At 39.8% G+C, this 16,256-nt stretch overlaps 1 protein-coding gene across 1 annotated transcript in view; it reads left to right on the top strand.

Moving 5' to 3' along the window:
• Positions 1–7,357, top strand: part of rin3 (Ras and Rab interactor 3) — a 41,335-nt gene extending 33,978 nt beyond the window's left edge. Inside the window, exons 8-10 of the mRNA XM_002933206.5 lie at positions 398–529; positions 2,728–2,891; positions 4,851–7,357. Coding sequence (XP_002933252.2) covers positions 398–529; positions 2,728–2,891; positions 4,851–5,150 — 596 coding nt within the window. The 3' untranslated portion in view covers positions 5,151–7,357. The remainder of the gene's footprint in view (positions 1–397; positions 530–2,727; positions 2,892–4,850) is intronic.
• Positions 7,358–16,256: the final 8,899 nt, after the last annotated feature.

The raw sequence follows: 16,256 nt of genomic DNA on the forward strand, positions 1-16,256 counted from the left end.
ATTGTAAATTACTGAGCCCCCTACATGAATCTGTACAGCCTGGACATGGCATTGTAATTCTGCATCTCCTGGGAACCCTGCTAGACCGAACAGCATCCATACGATCTGCAGAGTCAAATGCCGCAGAGTACTTATAAACTGTGCTTAAGGACTCTTAAGGGTCTGCCCAGCTGAGAAAATACTTGCATGCCATGTTCACTAAGGCAAATATCAATTTATTGCTGGCCTCTAGTTGGTGCAAGCTATGCAGTCCCACTCTCAAGGATGAATTATTCAGTGCCAGTACACAAAGATGCTGATTCATCAGATTATGCCAAGTGTTTCTATACCTGCCATTCTTATATGTCATTCTTATGTGCTTATGTTACTCATTTACCAAACTGTTTGATCTCTCTAGGGAAGCTACATGGTGCAGATGACTTCCTCCCTGTTCTTATGTACGTGCTAGCTCGATGTGACCTTACTGAGCTACTGCAGGATGTGGAGTACATGATGGAGCTAATGGACCCAGCTTTACAGTTAGGAGAAGGTACTGCCGATTCTTGGATACTGTACAATGCTTTTTCTCCTGTGGGATTTGATGCCTGGATTGCCATTTTCTCTGTCTCTAAATTTAGCTGTAGCTGGATTAGCCAGCATTGTGTAAAAGTACATTAGACTGCTTTCCAAGAGGCAGGGTAAGATTTCATAGCTACTGTTTTACCTTTTATACTGAAGTAAGAGAACAAGAAATATTTTGGCAGAAAAATCCAACTTTCCTCTTATACATTAGTGAATGCTCTCAGTCTTGTAGCTTAGTGCTCCTGCTGTCCTGAAATTTAGTAATACATTTCCTGTAAACTCATGGTAGAGTTACAAAATTGGCTCCAAATTACAACCTGTGCTTAATATAACTAACAATATCAGCAATCTAATAAACTGTGCACTTGTACAGTGAGATATATTATGCACGAGCACCCCCTACTGTCTGTTGTGTTGCCATACTTTACTGTGTGCCTAGAACCTGCTTTCCCTGCAATTTCCTGTAGGTTGTGCACACACAAAATTGTATTTTGTGCATCGTTAATAATCATTTTTTTTGTGCATATAGCTTTTATCATCATTACTTGCACATTATAAAATGCCTCTGCATAGGCAAACAGTCTGGCTGCTCCCATTGATTTGCATAAACACCTAAGAAGAAAGTCATATGTAAACATCAAGAGATAACTGATAAAAACATTATCATTTGCAAGAGTCTATGTGGTTACAGGACACACCTCTCATTTCTTGAAAGCGCAGATAGTTGGATTAGCAATGAATACCAACAGGGATACTGTCATGATTTTTATGGTATACTTTTTATTTCTAAATGACACAGTTTACATAGCAAATAATTCACTCTATCATTTAAAATTTTATTCTTGAACCAACAAATGTATTTTTTTTTAGTTGTAATATTGGTGTGTAGGCAGCCATCTTAGTGCATTGTGCCTGAGTCTGAGCTTTCAGAAGGAGCCAGCGCTACACATTAGAACTGCTTTCAGGTAACCTATTGTTTCTCCTACTCCCATATAACTGGAGTCCCAAGCCGGACTTGGATTTCTTACTATTGAGTTCTATCCTAATATGAACTGGGAGCTGCTATCTTGCCACCTTCCCATTATTCTGCTGATTGGCTGCTGTGAAGGTGATAATATCACCCCAACTTGCAGCACAGCACTAAAGTGTGACTGAAGTTTATCAGAGCACAGGTCACATGTGGCACCCTGGAAATGAGGAATATAGCTAGCCCCATGTGAAATTTAAAATTAAATATAAAAAAATCTATTTGTGTTTTTTGAAAATCAGATTTTAGTGCAGGATTCTGCTGGAGGAGCTTTAGTAACTGATGCGATTTGAAAAAAAACAGTTTTCCCATGACAGCATTGCTTTAAAGGAACAGTAACACCAAAAAATGAAAGAGCTTTAAAGTAATAAAAATATAATGCACTGTTGCCCTGCACTGGTAAAACTAGTGTGTTTGCTACAGTAACACTACTATAATTTATATAATAAGCTGCTGTGTAGCCATGGGGGCAGCCATTCAAGCTGGAAAAAAGGAGAAAAGGCACAGGTTACATAGCAGATAACAGATAAAACACTATTGTATTCTACAGAACTTATCTGTTATCTGCTATGTAACCTGTGCCTTTTCTCCTTTGAATGGCTGCCCCCATGGCTACACAGCAGCTTATTTATATAAATTATAGTAGACTTTCTGAAGTAAACACACAACTTTTACCAGTGCAGGGCAGCAGCACATTATATTTGAGTTACTTTTATACACTTTCATTTTTTGGTGTTACTGTTCCTTTAAGAGCAGTTCAGTAACAAAGTGTTACTGTGCCATTGGATCCTAGCTGACCATACACGTTGTCTGACCGAAATTTTCTAATCTGTCTGATCGACTAAACGACCGGCAGCATTGGTGTGAAAATTATCCAGGAGGTAATTCGGAGCACACACACACATGGCCTGAAAATAGTAGAAAGCATAGTTTTATACAGTTATATTGCTGCGTGGAAGAAAATATTGGATTTTTTGTTATACCACTGATAACCCTTGGATTCTAAAACACAACTTACTACATTCGGTGATGTTTGATTAATACATGTGGTGTCTGTTAATGAGTATGATAATGAGAGTTCTGATTTCAGAGTGCACAAGACTAAATAGTATTACATGCTGTGTTGAAATATTCTCCAGGTTCCTATTATCTGACAACAACATATGGTGCTCTGGAGCACATAAAGAACTATGATAAGATCACAGTGACTCGACAGCTGAGTGTGGAGGTGCAGGACTCCATTCATCGTTGGGAAAGGAGGAGGACTCTCAACAAGGCTAGAGTGTCTCGTTCATCTATACAGGTGAGATCCCTGTCCAGGATGTCATGTCATTCTGCCTCATTTTAACAAGCAATATCTGTATTTTTTGTTTATGCATATGTATAGACCAAAAAAATGCCCTCTCCTATCATATAATTTCAATAGGATGCTCTTTGGCTCTCTGATATTTTGGTTTCATATAAAAACATATATACACACAATTGGGAAGCCTGAAGTGTTTTACATCAATTCCTGTCCTGCTTTCTTCACAGTTACAGACAGAGTTGGACCTCCCAATGGCCCCTGTCGCCTTCATACTCTCTCCCCCCACCCACAGGGACCCCCAACACCTTTCGACCCTCTTCCCCGAGCGCTCCTAAATTAAACTTACCTGCGGCACTTCAGGGGAGAGAGGCTGAAGGAACGTTGGAGCGGCCCGGGGGGTTCAGATGCGGGCCGCCGAGTCCCACTGTGTTTTTTCCTGGTGCCCCAGCGGCCCAGTCCAACGATGTGTACAGAATAACAACAAATAATGGTGCGAAACCAGCAGAACAGTGGCTGTGATTTATAGCTTCCAAGTGCCATGTATGCCATCTAGTGGTCATATATATAAAGTGTAAGATTGGGGAGCACACCTTCAAAATTCCAATACCTGGGTGCTCGAGCTAGAGGTTTTAGATACATAAAGAAAAATGTCGGCACTCACAGGGTTTCCATATAAAGGCAAAAAATAAACAGCTTTTAAATACAAACGGTGATGTTTATTCTTTCCAATGTTTCAGTCCTATACACGGACTTTCGTCAGGGAGTATATACCAGCATATCCCCCAGCGCTTTTAAAGTGGGAATTTGGCGCCAAGTAGGGGTGTTGCTAGGCAACAGAGTGTACATAAACAAACATGCGATCGGATAGACAGTGAGAAAAAAATAAAATAAAAACAGTATGTGTGGTGTCATTGCGCTGCCCTTACCTCAGAGCCCTTATGGATCGCTAGTAGGATGATCGCTACAACCCGTCGTCAGTTGCGCACATGACCGGGACCTACTCCTGCCAGGCAGGACTTCACAGCAGTAGAGACGGCGCACGGAGAGCCGGTAGTTGCTAGGCAGCCGAGGGCTGTAGAAACGCCAAGTGTTGCACGGGCAGAGCGCCCTCTCCTGGGGCCTTCCAATATTCACCTCCCAAGTTTAGCGCTGTTACAGCGCTCCAGTACTGGGCACCGGGGAGTGCACAAACTCGGTGATAACCGAGTAGCTGTGCACATTTCCTGTTCCAGAATCACGGGGGTTTAGAGGAGGGAAGTGTAATGCCCCTTATTGTGCAATGCGTTCTTGGCCCGCCCATGCCCATCAAGGGGCAAATCTCCAGTATATAGTATAGTATATAGTATATATATATATATAGTGTTTAATTTTCAAAAATATAATATATATTATATAAAAAGGCTGAGGCACACACTTATAGGGATTACAACCTGGGTGCAAATCAGATAAATGATGTAAATATTTAAAAAAAGCTGGCGCCAAAACGGGTATTTAAACTTTGGTGTCTATACTGCCTTGGTTTCCCTGACGAAGGTTCCAGTAAAGGAACTGAAACGTAGGATAAATAAACTTCACCTTCTGCATTGATCAAGTCTATACTTCTTTTTGTGCAAACCCTGTGAGTGCCGACATTTTTGCTTTTATACAATTTGTTTAAGCTCTGGCACCCAGTTATTGTTTCCTATTTTTGGAGTGCTCCCCAGCCCAGATCTAATCTTCTTAAAGTTTTTGCTGAACTCTAAAATGCAGAGTTCATTCTGGTGCTTGTGGAAGGCAAATCTAATTAACTGTAGTTTTCTCTACATGTGCATCTTATACAGGGACTCGTTATATAAATAAATTGCACTTTAAACTATGATGGCATGCCTTTTGAATAGGAACACTGTGTTTCACTAAGTAGGATTTGGTGAATATGTTCTCAGCTTGTCTGAGCTCAGCATATGTATCTTCTTACAGGATTTCATCACTATCTCCTTTGAAGAGCTGGACTCCAAAAGCAGGACTTTGGTTATTAAGCCAGACACAAATGTAGAGCTGCTGTTGCAAGATTGTGCTGAAAAGTTCCAAGTGCTGGAGCCGCAGAATTATGGACTGTATGTGCAAGTGAATGAGCGCAGCTTGCGGTTGGCTGATGATGCCCTGCCCCACCACATCAAATCCAACTTGCTCAAAAGTGAACAAAAGCTGGACTTCCATTTTCTGTACAAACTGACCAGCTCCGAAGATAATGTGGTAAAAGAACTGGATTTCCTTTAGCTCATGTATTCGGGTGAAAGTTTGGATAAGCTAAGCACCTATTACATCAAGCTGCTGCACCCTGATTCAGCTTTAGGGCCAGTGCTCCTTATAATGGCTTTATGTTGTAAACACTGCCGGGATATTGCAGACATGTATATAATAATGGTGTGGATAACAAAGCAAGCTGGCTTGCTTTAACTATTCTACAAATATGCCATACACTGTGCACCTGGGGAATTTCCTGCTACACATTTCTGAGTATAACTTGCAGTATGTGAACCCCTGATAATTTGCACCACTCAGCAGTGAATTCTTTCCTTCTCTTTAATAACAACCTGGAGCATATTTGTATATGTATAAATTGGGACAGTAAGTTTTGCTGTTTTTTTTTGCCTGGTTGAAAGGAGACGCTTAGTATTACATTCTTTAATTAAACTGTAATCTGCAATACAATTCTTTCATGGTAGGCTGTGCAAAATGCATGCTGGTTGTAGCCAGTAATATATGTGTATATTTTTTTTTATTGTCCAGTATAATGTCTTTTATATGCCAAAAGCATAGCTTCTGAAACTCTGTATAATTTCATAGCTTAATATTTTATCAGTACTCTAAAATTAATGTGTATGTTTGCGAAGACACTTATTAAAGAGACAGTATATACCCCTTTTCAATGAGAGCTCAATGACTAGATCTTATGCTGAACATATATTTTGCCTATGTTTTTAATTAAGAAATATTTGTGGTTTCTGTTATTTCTGGCAATACACAAGAATATGAAGCCAGTTTCACTTTAGGAGTTCAAACAAGGAGTTGAAAAAAAAAAAGAAAAAGAAAAAAAAAATACCTGTCCAGCGAGAAGCCCCTGATAATGAGCTGCTTAAAGGCAGCTGCTTAGAAAGGGGAGGGATTTGTCTGTTCAAAGGTAGATAGGGAGTTCTGAACAAATTGCCATATTTATAAAGGAAGGAAGGGGAAGTAAAAATAGCCCAACTTTTAAATAAGTAATTTATAATGCCAAAAAAATTGGAAGATGAGGATTTTTTAAATTAAAACTATAGGCAGAATGTAATTTTAACACAAGATTTCTTTATTGTGTTTAATTTTTAGCAAAGGTGTTTTTGGGTATATGCAGTCGCTTTAACCTACCAAGCTATAAAGTAGGAAAAGTAACCAGTAAAGGTTCTTGCCGGCTGTATAACATCCACATAATACTCGTCTCAATCAGATGGTCACACCAAAGTGATATCAAAAGGGAATTTATCATGGTATTTTTATTCTGAAGCTTTTGAAATGTTATTGGAAACAAAATATAGCTTGGAAGAACAGTACAGGTATGGGACCTGTTATCCAGAATGCTTGGGACCTGGGGTTTTCCGAATAAGGGATCTCTTCGTAATTTGGATCTCTATAACTTAAGTCTGCTAAAAATTATTTATTGAATAAACCCAACAGGATTGTTTTGCCTCCAATAAGGATTAATTATATCTTAGTTGGGATCAAGTACAAGGTACTGTTTTTAATTACAGAGAAAAAGGAAATCATTTTTAAAAATTAGAATTATTTGCTTATAATGGAGTCTATGGGAGATGGCCTTTCCTTAATTTGGAACTTTCTGGATAATGGGTTTCCAGATAAGGGATCCAATACCTGTATTGCTCTGGGAAGTATTGTCTGCCTTCCGTTTCTTATTTTTTTAGGGTCACAGTTCTGAGCATCTTGTGATCTGTGTGAGCTTAGAATTAAGTTAAAGGTGGAAGCTGGCCTATCCGTAACAAATACTCATAGCAGGCAATAACCATACCACTGAGAGCATTATAATTATTATATGCACAGGGCCAGTTGTCAAATGAGATGGAACAGCAAGCTGTATGTGTGAAACATATCTTTATGCTCAACAATATGCACACACACATCTCTCTGTATGCCATGGCGTGGCTACATTGTGTATTTGTAATATTGTGTTTAACAGTTATGCTCCATGGCCCCCAGCCAGACTGGTACTTTGTGATTAAACGTTCTACACACTGTGCAAATCATGGCTACCCCAATAAGCAAAGAGAGCTAGCAAGAACAGAGCAGTGCGGCTGAGATGTTGGTTATGTGCCAAAAAAATGAACAGGATTTATTTGATTTTTTTTAAGTTCTTTTATATATAACTAACCTGTACATGTAACTGGTTACAAGGTAACACCCAAAAATAAAAAGTTTCTATATAAGATCTATACTTTGTCAGTTAATTCTAACACATATGCCAGTGCTTAATAAATGTAACATAACCTCTGTTACATTTCCCTTAACCTGTCGGCAGCTGCCCAGTATTCATGATGAATGTGAGAAACCTGTCTGACACCTTTATGAATAAATGTACAAAAACCCTGTAATTGGTCATTTTGTAATATCACAAGGAGTCACTGTACTATATTAAAGCCAGTTACTATTCTGTTCTGCGCAGCCGTTTCATACAGCTGTGAGGGTCCATAGCAAGGCCAAATGTTTCCAGTACAACTGTTTTCCATTTTAGAACAAAAATGCTGTAGGTATAAAGTTATCCATCCAGAGGGAAAGCCATGCTTGTAAGGTGTGTTTGTTACCTATCCATATACATTGTCATTGGATGTTTTTGTCTGTGAAACGTAGGGCTGAATTGAAGCGTTTTTTTTTTTAATACTGATTCCCCCACAAAGTATTTAGGCAATACCCAAATGTAATCTTGAACCCTAATTGTGTGCACTTTTAAAGGAGAGGGAAAGGTAGAATAACTGTGGGGCGCAAAATTGTTAGGAAGTTCTAACCCCTAGATGACCATCCTCTTATAAAATAAAAAATGCCAGTGGTACTTTTTCTTTAACTTCCATTTTTATCCTGTGTTACAGATATCCCTGCTTGGTACAGAATTCAGCAAAAAATGTCTGTACTGTACAGGGGATACAAACAAAGCTGTGGGGTTGGAGTCAGAAGCAATTTTACAACAAATAAATTTAAATTTTAATGAAAGAAAAATACATGGTACAGTGGTAAGCCTAGTGCTTAGTTGTTGCACTAGTGTGAAGTCCAGCTGAGCTATTATAACCTGTCATAGACTTAGTTATAGATTTAGACCCAAACTTGAACGGTATCATTATTTATTTTGGCAGTGACAAGCTTGGACAGCCAGTAGGGTAGTGCGTCAGCTTCCTAGCCAATAGTTATTTGGTTTGTTCCCAAAAGCAGACATCGTCTTCATATAGCTTTAAAACTACTGAGCTTTGGAAGTGTTGAAATGCCTTGTATGTTGTATTCTTTCAGTCAACGTGGATTAGTATATTAAAGGAACAGTAACCCCAAAATATGAAAGTGTTTAAAGTAATTAAAATATAACTTACTGTTGCCCTGCACAGGTAAAAATTTCATGTTTCTTCAGAAAGACTTTTATAGTTTATATAAATAAGCTGCTGTGTAGCCACAGAGGCAGCCATTCAAGCTGGAAAAAAAACGAGAAAAGCACAGGTTACATAGATAACAGATACACTCTGTAAAATACACGAGAAAATTATATCATACTTACCGAGATTTTCTTTTCCTGGACTGGAACATGGCAGTGGGCAACTATGGGGTTAATCCCTCCTGCAATGTGGACGGACAGGAAATACCAAATAAAAGAGTTACTTCCGCCCCGGCCGCCATCTTTTAACTACTGGAGTCTCCCCCAAAAGGGTGGGAAGTAACGCCCACTGCCATGTTCCAGTCCAGGAAAAGAAAATTTCAGTAAGTATGATATGATTTTCTCATTTCCTGATCCTTCCACATGGCAGTGGGCAACTATGGGATGTACAAAAGCACCACAAGAATTTATAGGCGAGCGAAATGCACTGTTTGATCCAATTGGCCACAGTAGATTTAGAAGGTTGAGTTCCAGATTTGGGACCCAACTTTTCCCAAAAGACTTAACTCTGGATAGATACACTTCCAAACACCTTTTAACATCCAGAGTGTTCCAGATAACTTCTTGATCTGTTCTAGGATTCTGAAAGAACCCCGGTAGGACAATATCTTGACTGGTGTGGAAATCCGAAACAACTTTAGGAAGGAACTTATCTGCTGTTCTGAGAGTGACTGTCTTGCAACAACAAAATTTTACCCTCAGAAAGAGATAAAGCCTGGAGTTCACCAACTCCTCTAGCTGAAGTGATAGCTAGTAGGAAGCATAATTTCAGGTTGACAAGCTGAAGAGGCACATTTTCCAAAGGTTCAAAAGGTTCCTGAGTTAGAGCATTTAAAACCAAGTTGAGATCTCACGGAGGAACTTGAGAACGGATTTTAGGCTTAATTCTAGCCACTCCCTGAAAAAATCTCTGTAACAATGGGTGCCGAGCCCAGACAGTTTTAGAAAAGTGGGAAATAGCAGTGACATGGGTTTTAAGAGTAGAGATACTGAATACCTGGTCAAATCCTCTTTGGAGAAACTCCACAATCTGAATTTCTGTGGTTTTCATGGGATCTAACCCCATCTCCTTAAACCACTCAAATTTTTCCCAGATATAATATTTAAGAATAGTAGAAGGCTTTCTGGCTGCTAAAAGCGTGGATACAGATCTGTCCGAAAGCCCTGCCGATTCCAGGTTCAGCCTTTCAACAACCATGCTGTTAATGCCAGTCTCTTTGGGCAAGGGTGCAAAACCCCTTCTTGGCTGAGAAGGTCGGGCCAATTCGGGAGTCTGAGTGGCTGGTCTATTGTCAGAAGTAATATTTGGGGAAACCAGGACCTTCGTGGCCACCAAGGCCCTACCAACACCACTTCCGCTTTGTCCTCCTTTATTTTCCTTAAAACTCGAGGAATCAACGGAATGGGGGGAAAGGCATATGCTCTTGCCAAGTTCCAATTTATGGAGAAAGCATCTATTATTACTGCTTTCTGATCTGGTTTCCATGAAGCATAACGCATTAGTTTTGCATTTTTGTTTGAAGCCATCAGATCGAGGGAAAAGGGCCCCCACTTTGTCTGAACCATCTTGAAAGCCAGTTGGTACAGTTCCCATTCTCCTGCTATAGGCATCAACCGACTTAGCCTTGTCTGACTTGACTTTGACTGCTTTTTTGTAAATCTGATGCAGAAAAGTCAACAAACTCGTTTGAATGGCTTTCAATTCTTTCCAATTGGATGATCTGCGAATTTCCGATGGAGGCCATTTGCAGTCGTTTTCAGATTCCCTAGGTGAGCTCCCCAACCCCATTTGCTGGCACCTGTGGTGATAGTTATCCAAGTTGGGGAGAGAAGGCTGATCGGTACACTCAGGTTGCTTTCCAGGAGCCACCAATTCAGGGAAAGCAATGTCTCCTGAGAAAGTTGTATGATCTGATTTGGATGCTGAAAATCGCGGTTCCATTTCCGAAGAAAATCGCCTTGAAGGGTTCTGGAATGAATGCGGGCCGATTTCACACAATCCATTGTGGATCCTAATATGCCCAAGACCTGTTGACAGATTCTCGCTGTTGTTATCGGAAAATTGATGAGTGTTCACACAATTCTGGATCATCTGAATTTTCCTGGGAGGAAGACTTAGATCGAATGAAACTGTGTTCACAAGAACTCCCACAAACTCCAGGGATTGGGTTGGAATAGGGGAACTCTTTTCCCAATTGATTAATCATCCTAAGCTTTGAAGATACTTGCTGAACGTGTTGTATTAGTGTTTCCCTGGAATTTGCTTTCACCAGTATATCGTCCAGCTATGAAAAAATCTGAATATTTTCTAATCTTAGATGGGCAATAATAGGAGCCAGAACCTTTGTGAAGATCCTGGGTGCTGTGGATAGTCTGAAAGGAAGGGCTCTGAACTGGAAATGTTGATTCAGGACTTTGAATCTTAGAAACTTCCTGTGACCCCTCCATATTGGAATGTGGAGATAAGCGTCCCTCAAATCTAGTTTTGCTAGCCAGTCTCCTTGATCTAGGAACTGAACAATAGATTTCAAAGTCTCCATCCTGAAAGTGGGGACCCTCAAATGTTGGTTGAGTTCCTTGAGGTCTAAGATCACTCTGAATTCTCCGTTCGGTTTTTCCTGAGGAAAAGATGAGAATAGATTCCTTGGAATTCTTGACCTGATGGAACTTTTGCAATAATTGTTTTCGCTAAAAAATTCTGAATGATCTTTGTTAAAGCAAGTCTCCCCTCTGCTAACCTTGGCATGTTTGAAGTTGTGAAAGAAAACATTGGAGTGTCTATGAGATCTAGCTGATATCCTTCTGATATGATATCCAGAATCCAAGTGTCTTGAATTTCTTGAGCCCACATCACTTTGAAAGAGGAAATCTTTCCTCCCACTGGAGGCGATGGGGCTCGTAAACCTTCATGCTCTTTTCATCGTTTTTTGATCCGGTCTTTTAATATGAAAGGACTGATCTTTTGTTTTCCATTGTCTGGAGAATGATCTACCAGGTTTGTACTGCTTAGCATCTTTATAGGAACCTCTAGAGCCTCTGAACCCCAACTTCCTATCCCTTCGATCTTGGGGTAAAAAGGAAGATCTGCCTGCCGAAGCTTTGGAGAAAATTTGGTCCAATTCGGCTCCAAAGAGGAGATTCCCTTTAAAAGGCAGAGAACACAAATTATGTTTAGATTGTGGATCAGCGTTCCAATGTCGCAACCACTGAAGAACTCATAAATCTTCCAGCTAACTTGATTGAATCCATAGAAGCTTCTGACATAAAGTCATTAGCCAATAAGATGTCTTGGAGCATATAGGAGAGCTTGTCTTTGTCTTCTCCCTTTTTAAGAGCATCTTCTAAGTCCTGAAGCCAGATTTTATTAGCCCTGGCCACGGACGTGACCGCAAAAGCTGCTTTACAAGCCGCACCTCCAGCTGTATAAGCTCTTTTCAATGAAGCATCTTGTCTTCTTTCCATAGTGTCCTTAAGTGACACTCCTTCATCCACAGGTAAAGTGGTTCTTCTGGCCACTCTAGTTATAGCAGCATCAACTTTAGGAGTAGAATCCCAGATCTTAGATCAGATAGAAAGGGAAACATCTTCTTGAATCTTCTGGAAAGAATAGGCCTCCTATCTGGATGATCCCATTCAGAATCAATAATATTTTTAATAACATCGTGTACTGGAAACAAAATCCTCTTTTTGGAGGATGATTTAAACATTCTATCTTGTTTAACTGGGGAGAGACTTTTCTCTTCCAAATTCTAAGTTTTCCTAAAGCTTTAATTAGAGGTTCAACCATCTCAACATCAAAAGAACCATTGTCATCATCGGAATCATCTGATGACAATTCTCCCTCAGAAATCGAAGAACCATGAAGGTCTGAAACAGGCTGATTAACTGCCTCACCAGTCTCCCCTTGAACATGTGGTAGAGATGTCATATGGGGTTTAATGGATTTAAGAACATTATCAGTAACTTGTGCGACCATAGAAGACATAGACTGGTTAAAGGAATCTTTCATCCAGGATATGAGCTCTGAGAGATGATCTGAAGAAGAGCCTGCAGCCTCCTGTAAACATTTAGCACAGAGCCTCTTATCCGGTACAGCAAAATCAGAGCATGAAATGCATTCTCTCCTTGCAGACGTTTTATTTTCTGACAGCACCGATGGCACACTTTGGCCATAGCCGAACGGCTTCTCCAGGGACCCACACAAGGACAAGACCTCGGACAAGGAGCTTCAGCAGAGGAGAGGCAATCTACTGGACACGGGGGGGGGGAGCGACAGGAGAAAAAAGATGGCGGCCGGGGCGGAAGTAACTCTTTTATTTGGTATTTCCTGTCCGTCCACATTGCAGGAGGGATTAACCCCATAGTTGCCCACTGCCATGTGGAAGGATCAGGAAAATGGGAATCTACACAGCTTATCTGTTTTCTGCTATGTAACCTGTGCTTTTTTCGCTTTCTTCAATTTTAAAAGCCACACTCATAGCTACACAGCGCCTTTGTTTTTATAAATTATAGTAGGGAATTGAAGCAAACACGCAACTTTTACCAGTGCAGGGCAACAGAACATAATATATTATTGTTATACTCATTTTTTGGTATTACTGTTCCTTTAAGACAGGAGTCGTAGTCGGAGGTACCATAAAGTGAGGAGTCCTGGATACTAGAATACAGAAACAATTTGGCCATGTACAGAATAAAGTACCCCCGGCCAGTCTGGAGTCAGAAGTTAGTGACTAAAACCACTTGAAGGTGCTAACAACTTGGAAACCCTTTGTGATTGTACCTTTCCTTGTCCTTTATCCCTTTCCCTGCTAACAACGTAGGTTCTACGTTGTTTTAAAAAAAGCAGTTAAGTGCCAACAACAACGAGCAATGAGCCTAGGGGGTTGGGGGGGGTCGGTCCTGCGATGCGATTGATCGCGTCTGCTGTTTGTACTGCTTCCTCCTTCCCCCCAGCGCCGCCTCCCACCTACTTCCTCCCGAGGACTGCAACATGGAGGAGCAGGCAACCGATCTGATCTTCAGGACAGGTAAGTGAGATTTTATTTTTATTTATACACACTTTTACACACACTTTTACACACACTTACATACATTTATACACACATACAACACACAATTTAGCACAGGTTTTCTTATATACACTCATATACACACTGTCACACAACTTTTACAAAAGTTACAAATTTTTTTTTTTTCATTTTACTTCTGTTTTTTCCCCCTAAAAACTGTTTATTTTGACAGCGTGACAATTGGATCAGATATTATCTGGTTACTTTATGACCTTTAGGAGACAAGATACTATAGACTGGAAGCTTTGAAGCGATTTTTAAAAAATTTCACAAATTTTGAGAAAATCCAATAACTTTAGGAAAGCACTGTAACTTGGTAATTTGGAGTAGACAGACAATTGTGCCTACTCTGTATTCCCCAGAACCTGTTCTTTCTAAAAATGTATAATTTTCTGGGATAAACCTTCTAAATTTTGGTTTCTGGTGTATGTGTTTATATTATGGAAAATATTTTTTTTTTCATTTTTTAGACCTTTAGAAGCCTATATCTTGTTACAGAATTGGAATTACACCAAAATTCTACCATATTTTAAAAGCTTTAGGTTGTCATAAAAAAACAATACATTGTTTTCTTGGGTAAACTAAAAGTCCCCCCAAGGAAAGGCCCCTAAAGTGAAACAGTGCAAGATGTTCAAAAACTGTCTGACTTTAGAAGTTCCGCTTTGTCCAAAATGGCTGGCAGTGAAAGGGTTAAAACCAAGGTGCAAAAATAATTATTCTTTGTGTGCAGAACCGACCTGACCCATGCCAACGCTCCCCCTGCCCGGCTTTCCACCCTTGCCACGTTAAACTTATGTGCGCTCAGGGGAGGACATTGGGTGGGGGGACCCTGCTGGGGGTTAGGGGGCCCCAGTGGGGGGGGGGGTTAGGGGACATGGCTGCACCCCCCAGTTCAACCCTAAGTACTAGATTATGTGGCGTGTAGATGAGGGAATATTGAACATGTATGTAGCCATCATGTCAGGCTTGGGGGTGGGGGTGGAAGTAGTGCGGAGATCTAGTAGGCTTGAGGCACGTGCAGGTATTTAGCTGGAGATAGTGCTTATGTCATGCCCAACCAGACAGAATGGGTGCATGCCCAGTGCTACAGCTGGAAGAGAAAAGGTGCCAGTCTGGCACAGCTATTATAGCGCAGGGCTGAGAGGCTGGTAAGGATTTTTTTACAGATCTGTTTTCAAAGTTGTACAGGTATGGGACCTGTTATCTAGAATGCTTGGGGTTTTCCAGATAAGGGATCTTTCCATAATTTCGGTCTCCATACTTGCAAAAAATCATTCAAATACTGAATAAACCCAATTGCCTTCTTTTGCCTACATTAATGAGTAATTATATCTTAATTGGGATCAAGTACAAGATACAGGTATGGGACCCATTATCCAGAAAGTTCTGAATTACGGGAAGGCTCCATTATAAGCAAATAATTCACATTTTTAAAAATGATTTCCTTTTTCTCTGTAATAATAAAACAGTACCTTGTACTTGATCCCAACGGAAGCAAAAGAATCCTATTGGATTTATTTAATGTTATTTTTTACTAGACTTAAAATATAAAGTTCCAAATTATGGAAAGACCCCTTATCTGGAAAACCCCAGGCCCCATACCTGTACTGTTTTATAATTACAGAGAAAAAAAATCATTTTTAAAAATTAGAATTATTTGCTTATAATGGAGTCTATGGGAGATGGCCTTTCTGTAATTTGGAACTTTCTGGATAATGGGTTCCGGATAAGGGATCCCATACCTGTACTGACACTTTTCTGTAACCAAAGTCTGTACACACAAGGAATGTGTGAGATTTATTTATTATATGGTGAGAAATGTAATGCAGAATAAGGAATAAGATGTTTGCTTTCATTTTTCTTAATCTGAGTGCAAAAGGACAAACAAAGCTGACAGTTTCAGCAAACTGGTGTGACTAACTGGTATGATGTGACCATGTTTTCAGCCCAAATGAAAAGATTTTTCATTGGAGACTTCTCACAATCCTGCAAACCCATTTGTGTGACTGACAAATGACTAGATAAGGATGTATACTGTCCAACTACTGTGTAGCCACATTTGCCAATAATTTCCCACCTGATCTCTTAACCAAACATTAGACTAGTAGTGTGTGTGTGTGTGTGTGTGTGTGTGTGTGTGTTTACTTTACTAGTCCAAGAAAAAGAAAACTCCTAGTTGCTTTCTATGGGATGCTGAACTAGGTTTAATATGCTATTGGTTACTTAGATGCTAGCTTTATTGAATATAGAATCCAATATTGTGCAGCACAATACAAGAAATAGTATATATTTTGCATTTTCAGAACTGCAAGCCATGTGAACATTGAGATATGTTTATAAAGCTATGTAACTGCATGTATATAAGTACAATTTCTGGTGTAATGAGAGGCATTGGCTTGAAATTAGCTGTGTAAAAATGTATTCTTTTTAAATTATGTCCATGATTGTGGCACATGGAAGAAGTAATATGACTACAAAGCTTTATAACTATGATATTTCTTTTCCACCACTTAATATACTTGTGTAGCATTTTACATGCCTTTATTAATGTGTCCCTTATGTTTGAGCCAACAGGACATATTTAGTCCTAGGAGGCATCTTAGAGAAAATGAATATACAGAGACAATAAGCTTC

The sequence above is a fragment of the Xenopus tropicalis genome, chromosome 8 (assembly GCF_000004195.4).
Source record: "Xenopus tropicalis strain Nigerian chromosome 8, UCB_Xtro_10.0, whole genome shotgun sequence".
NCBI classification, from domain to species: Eukaryota; Metazoa; Chordata; class Amphibia; order Anura; family Pipidae; genus Xenopus; species Xenopus tropicalis.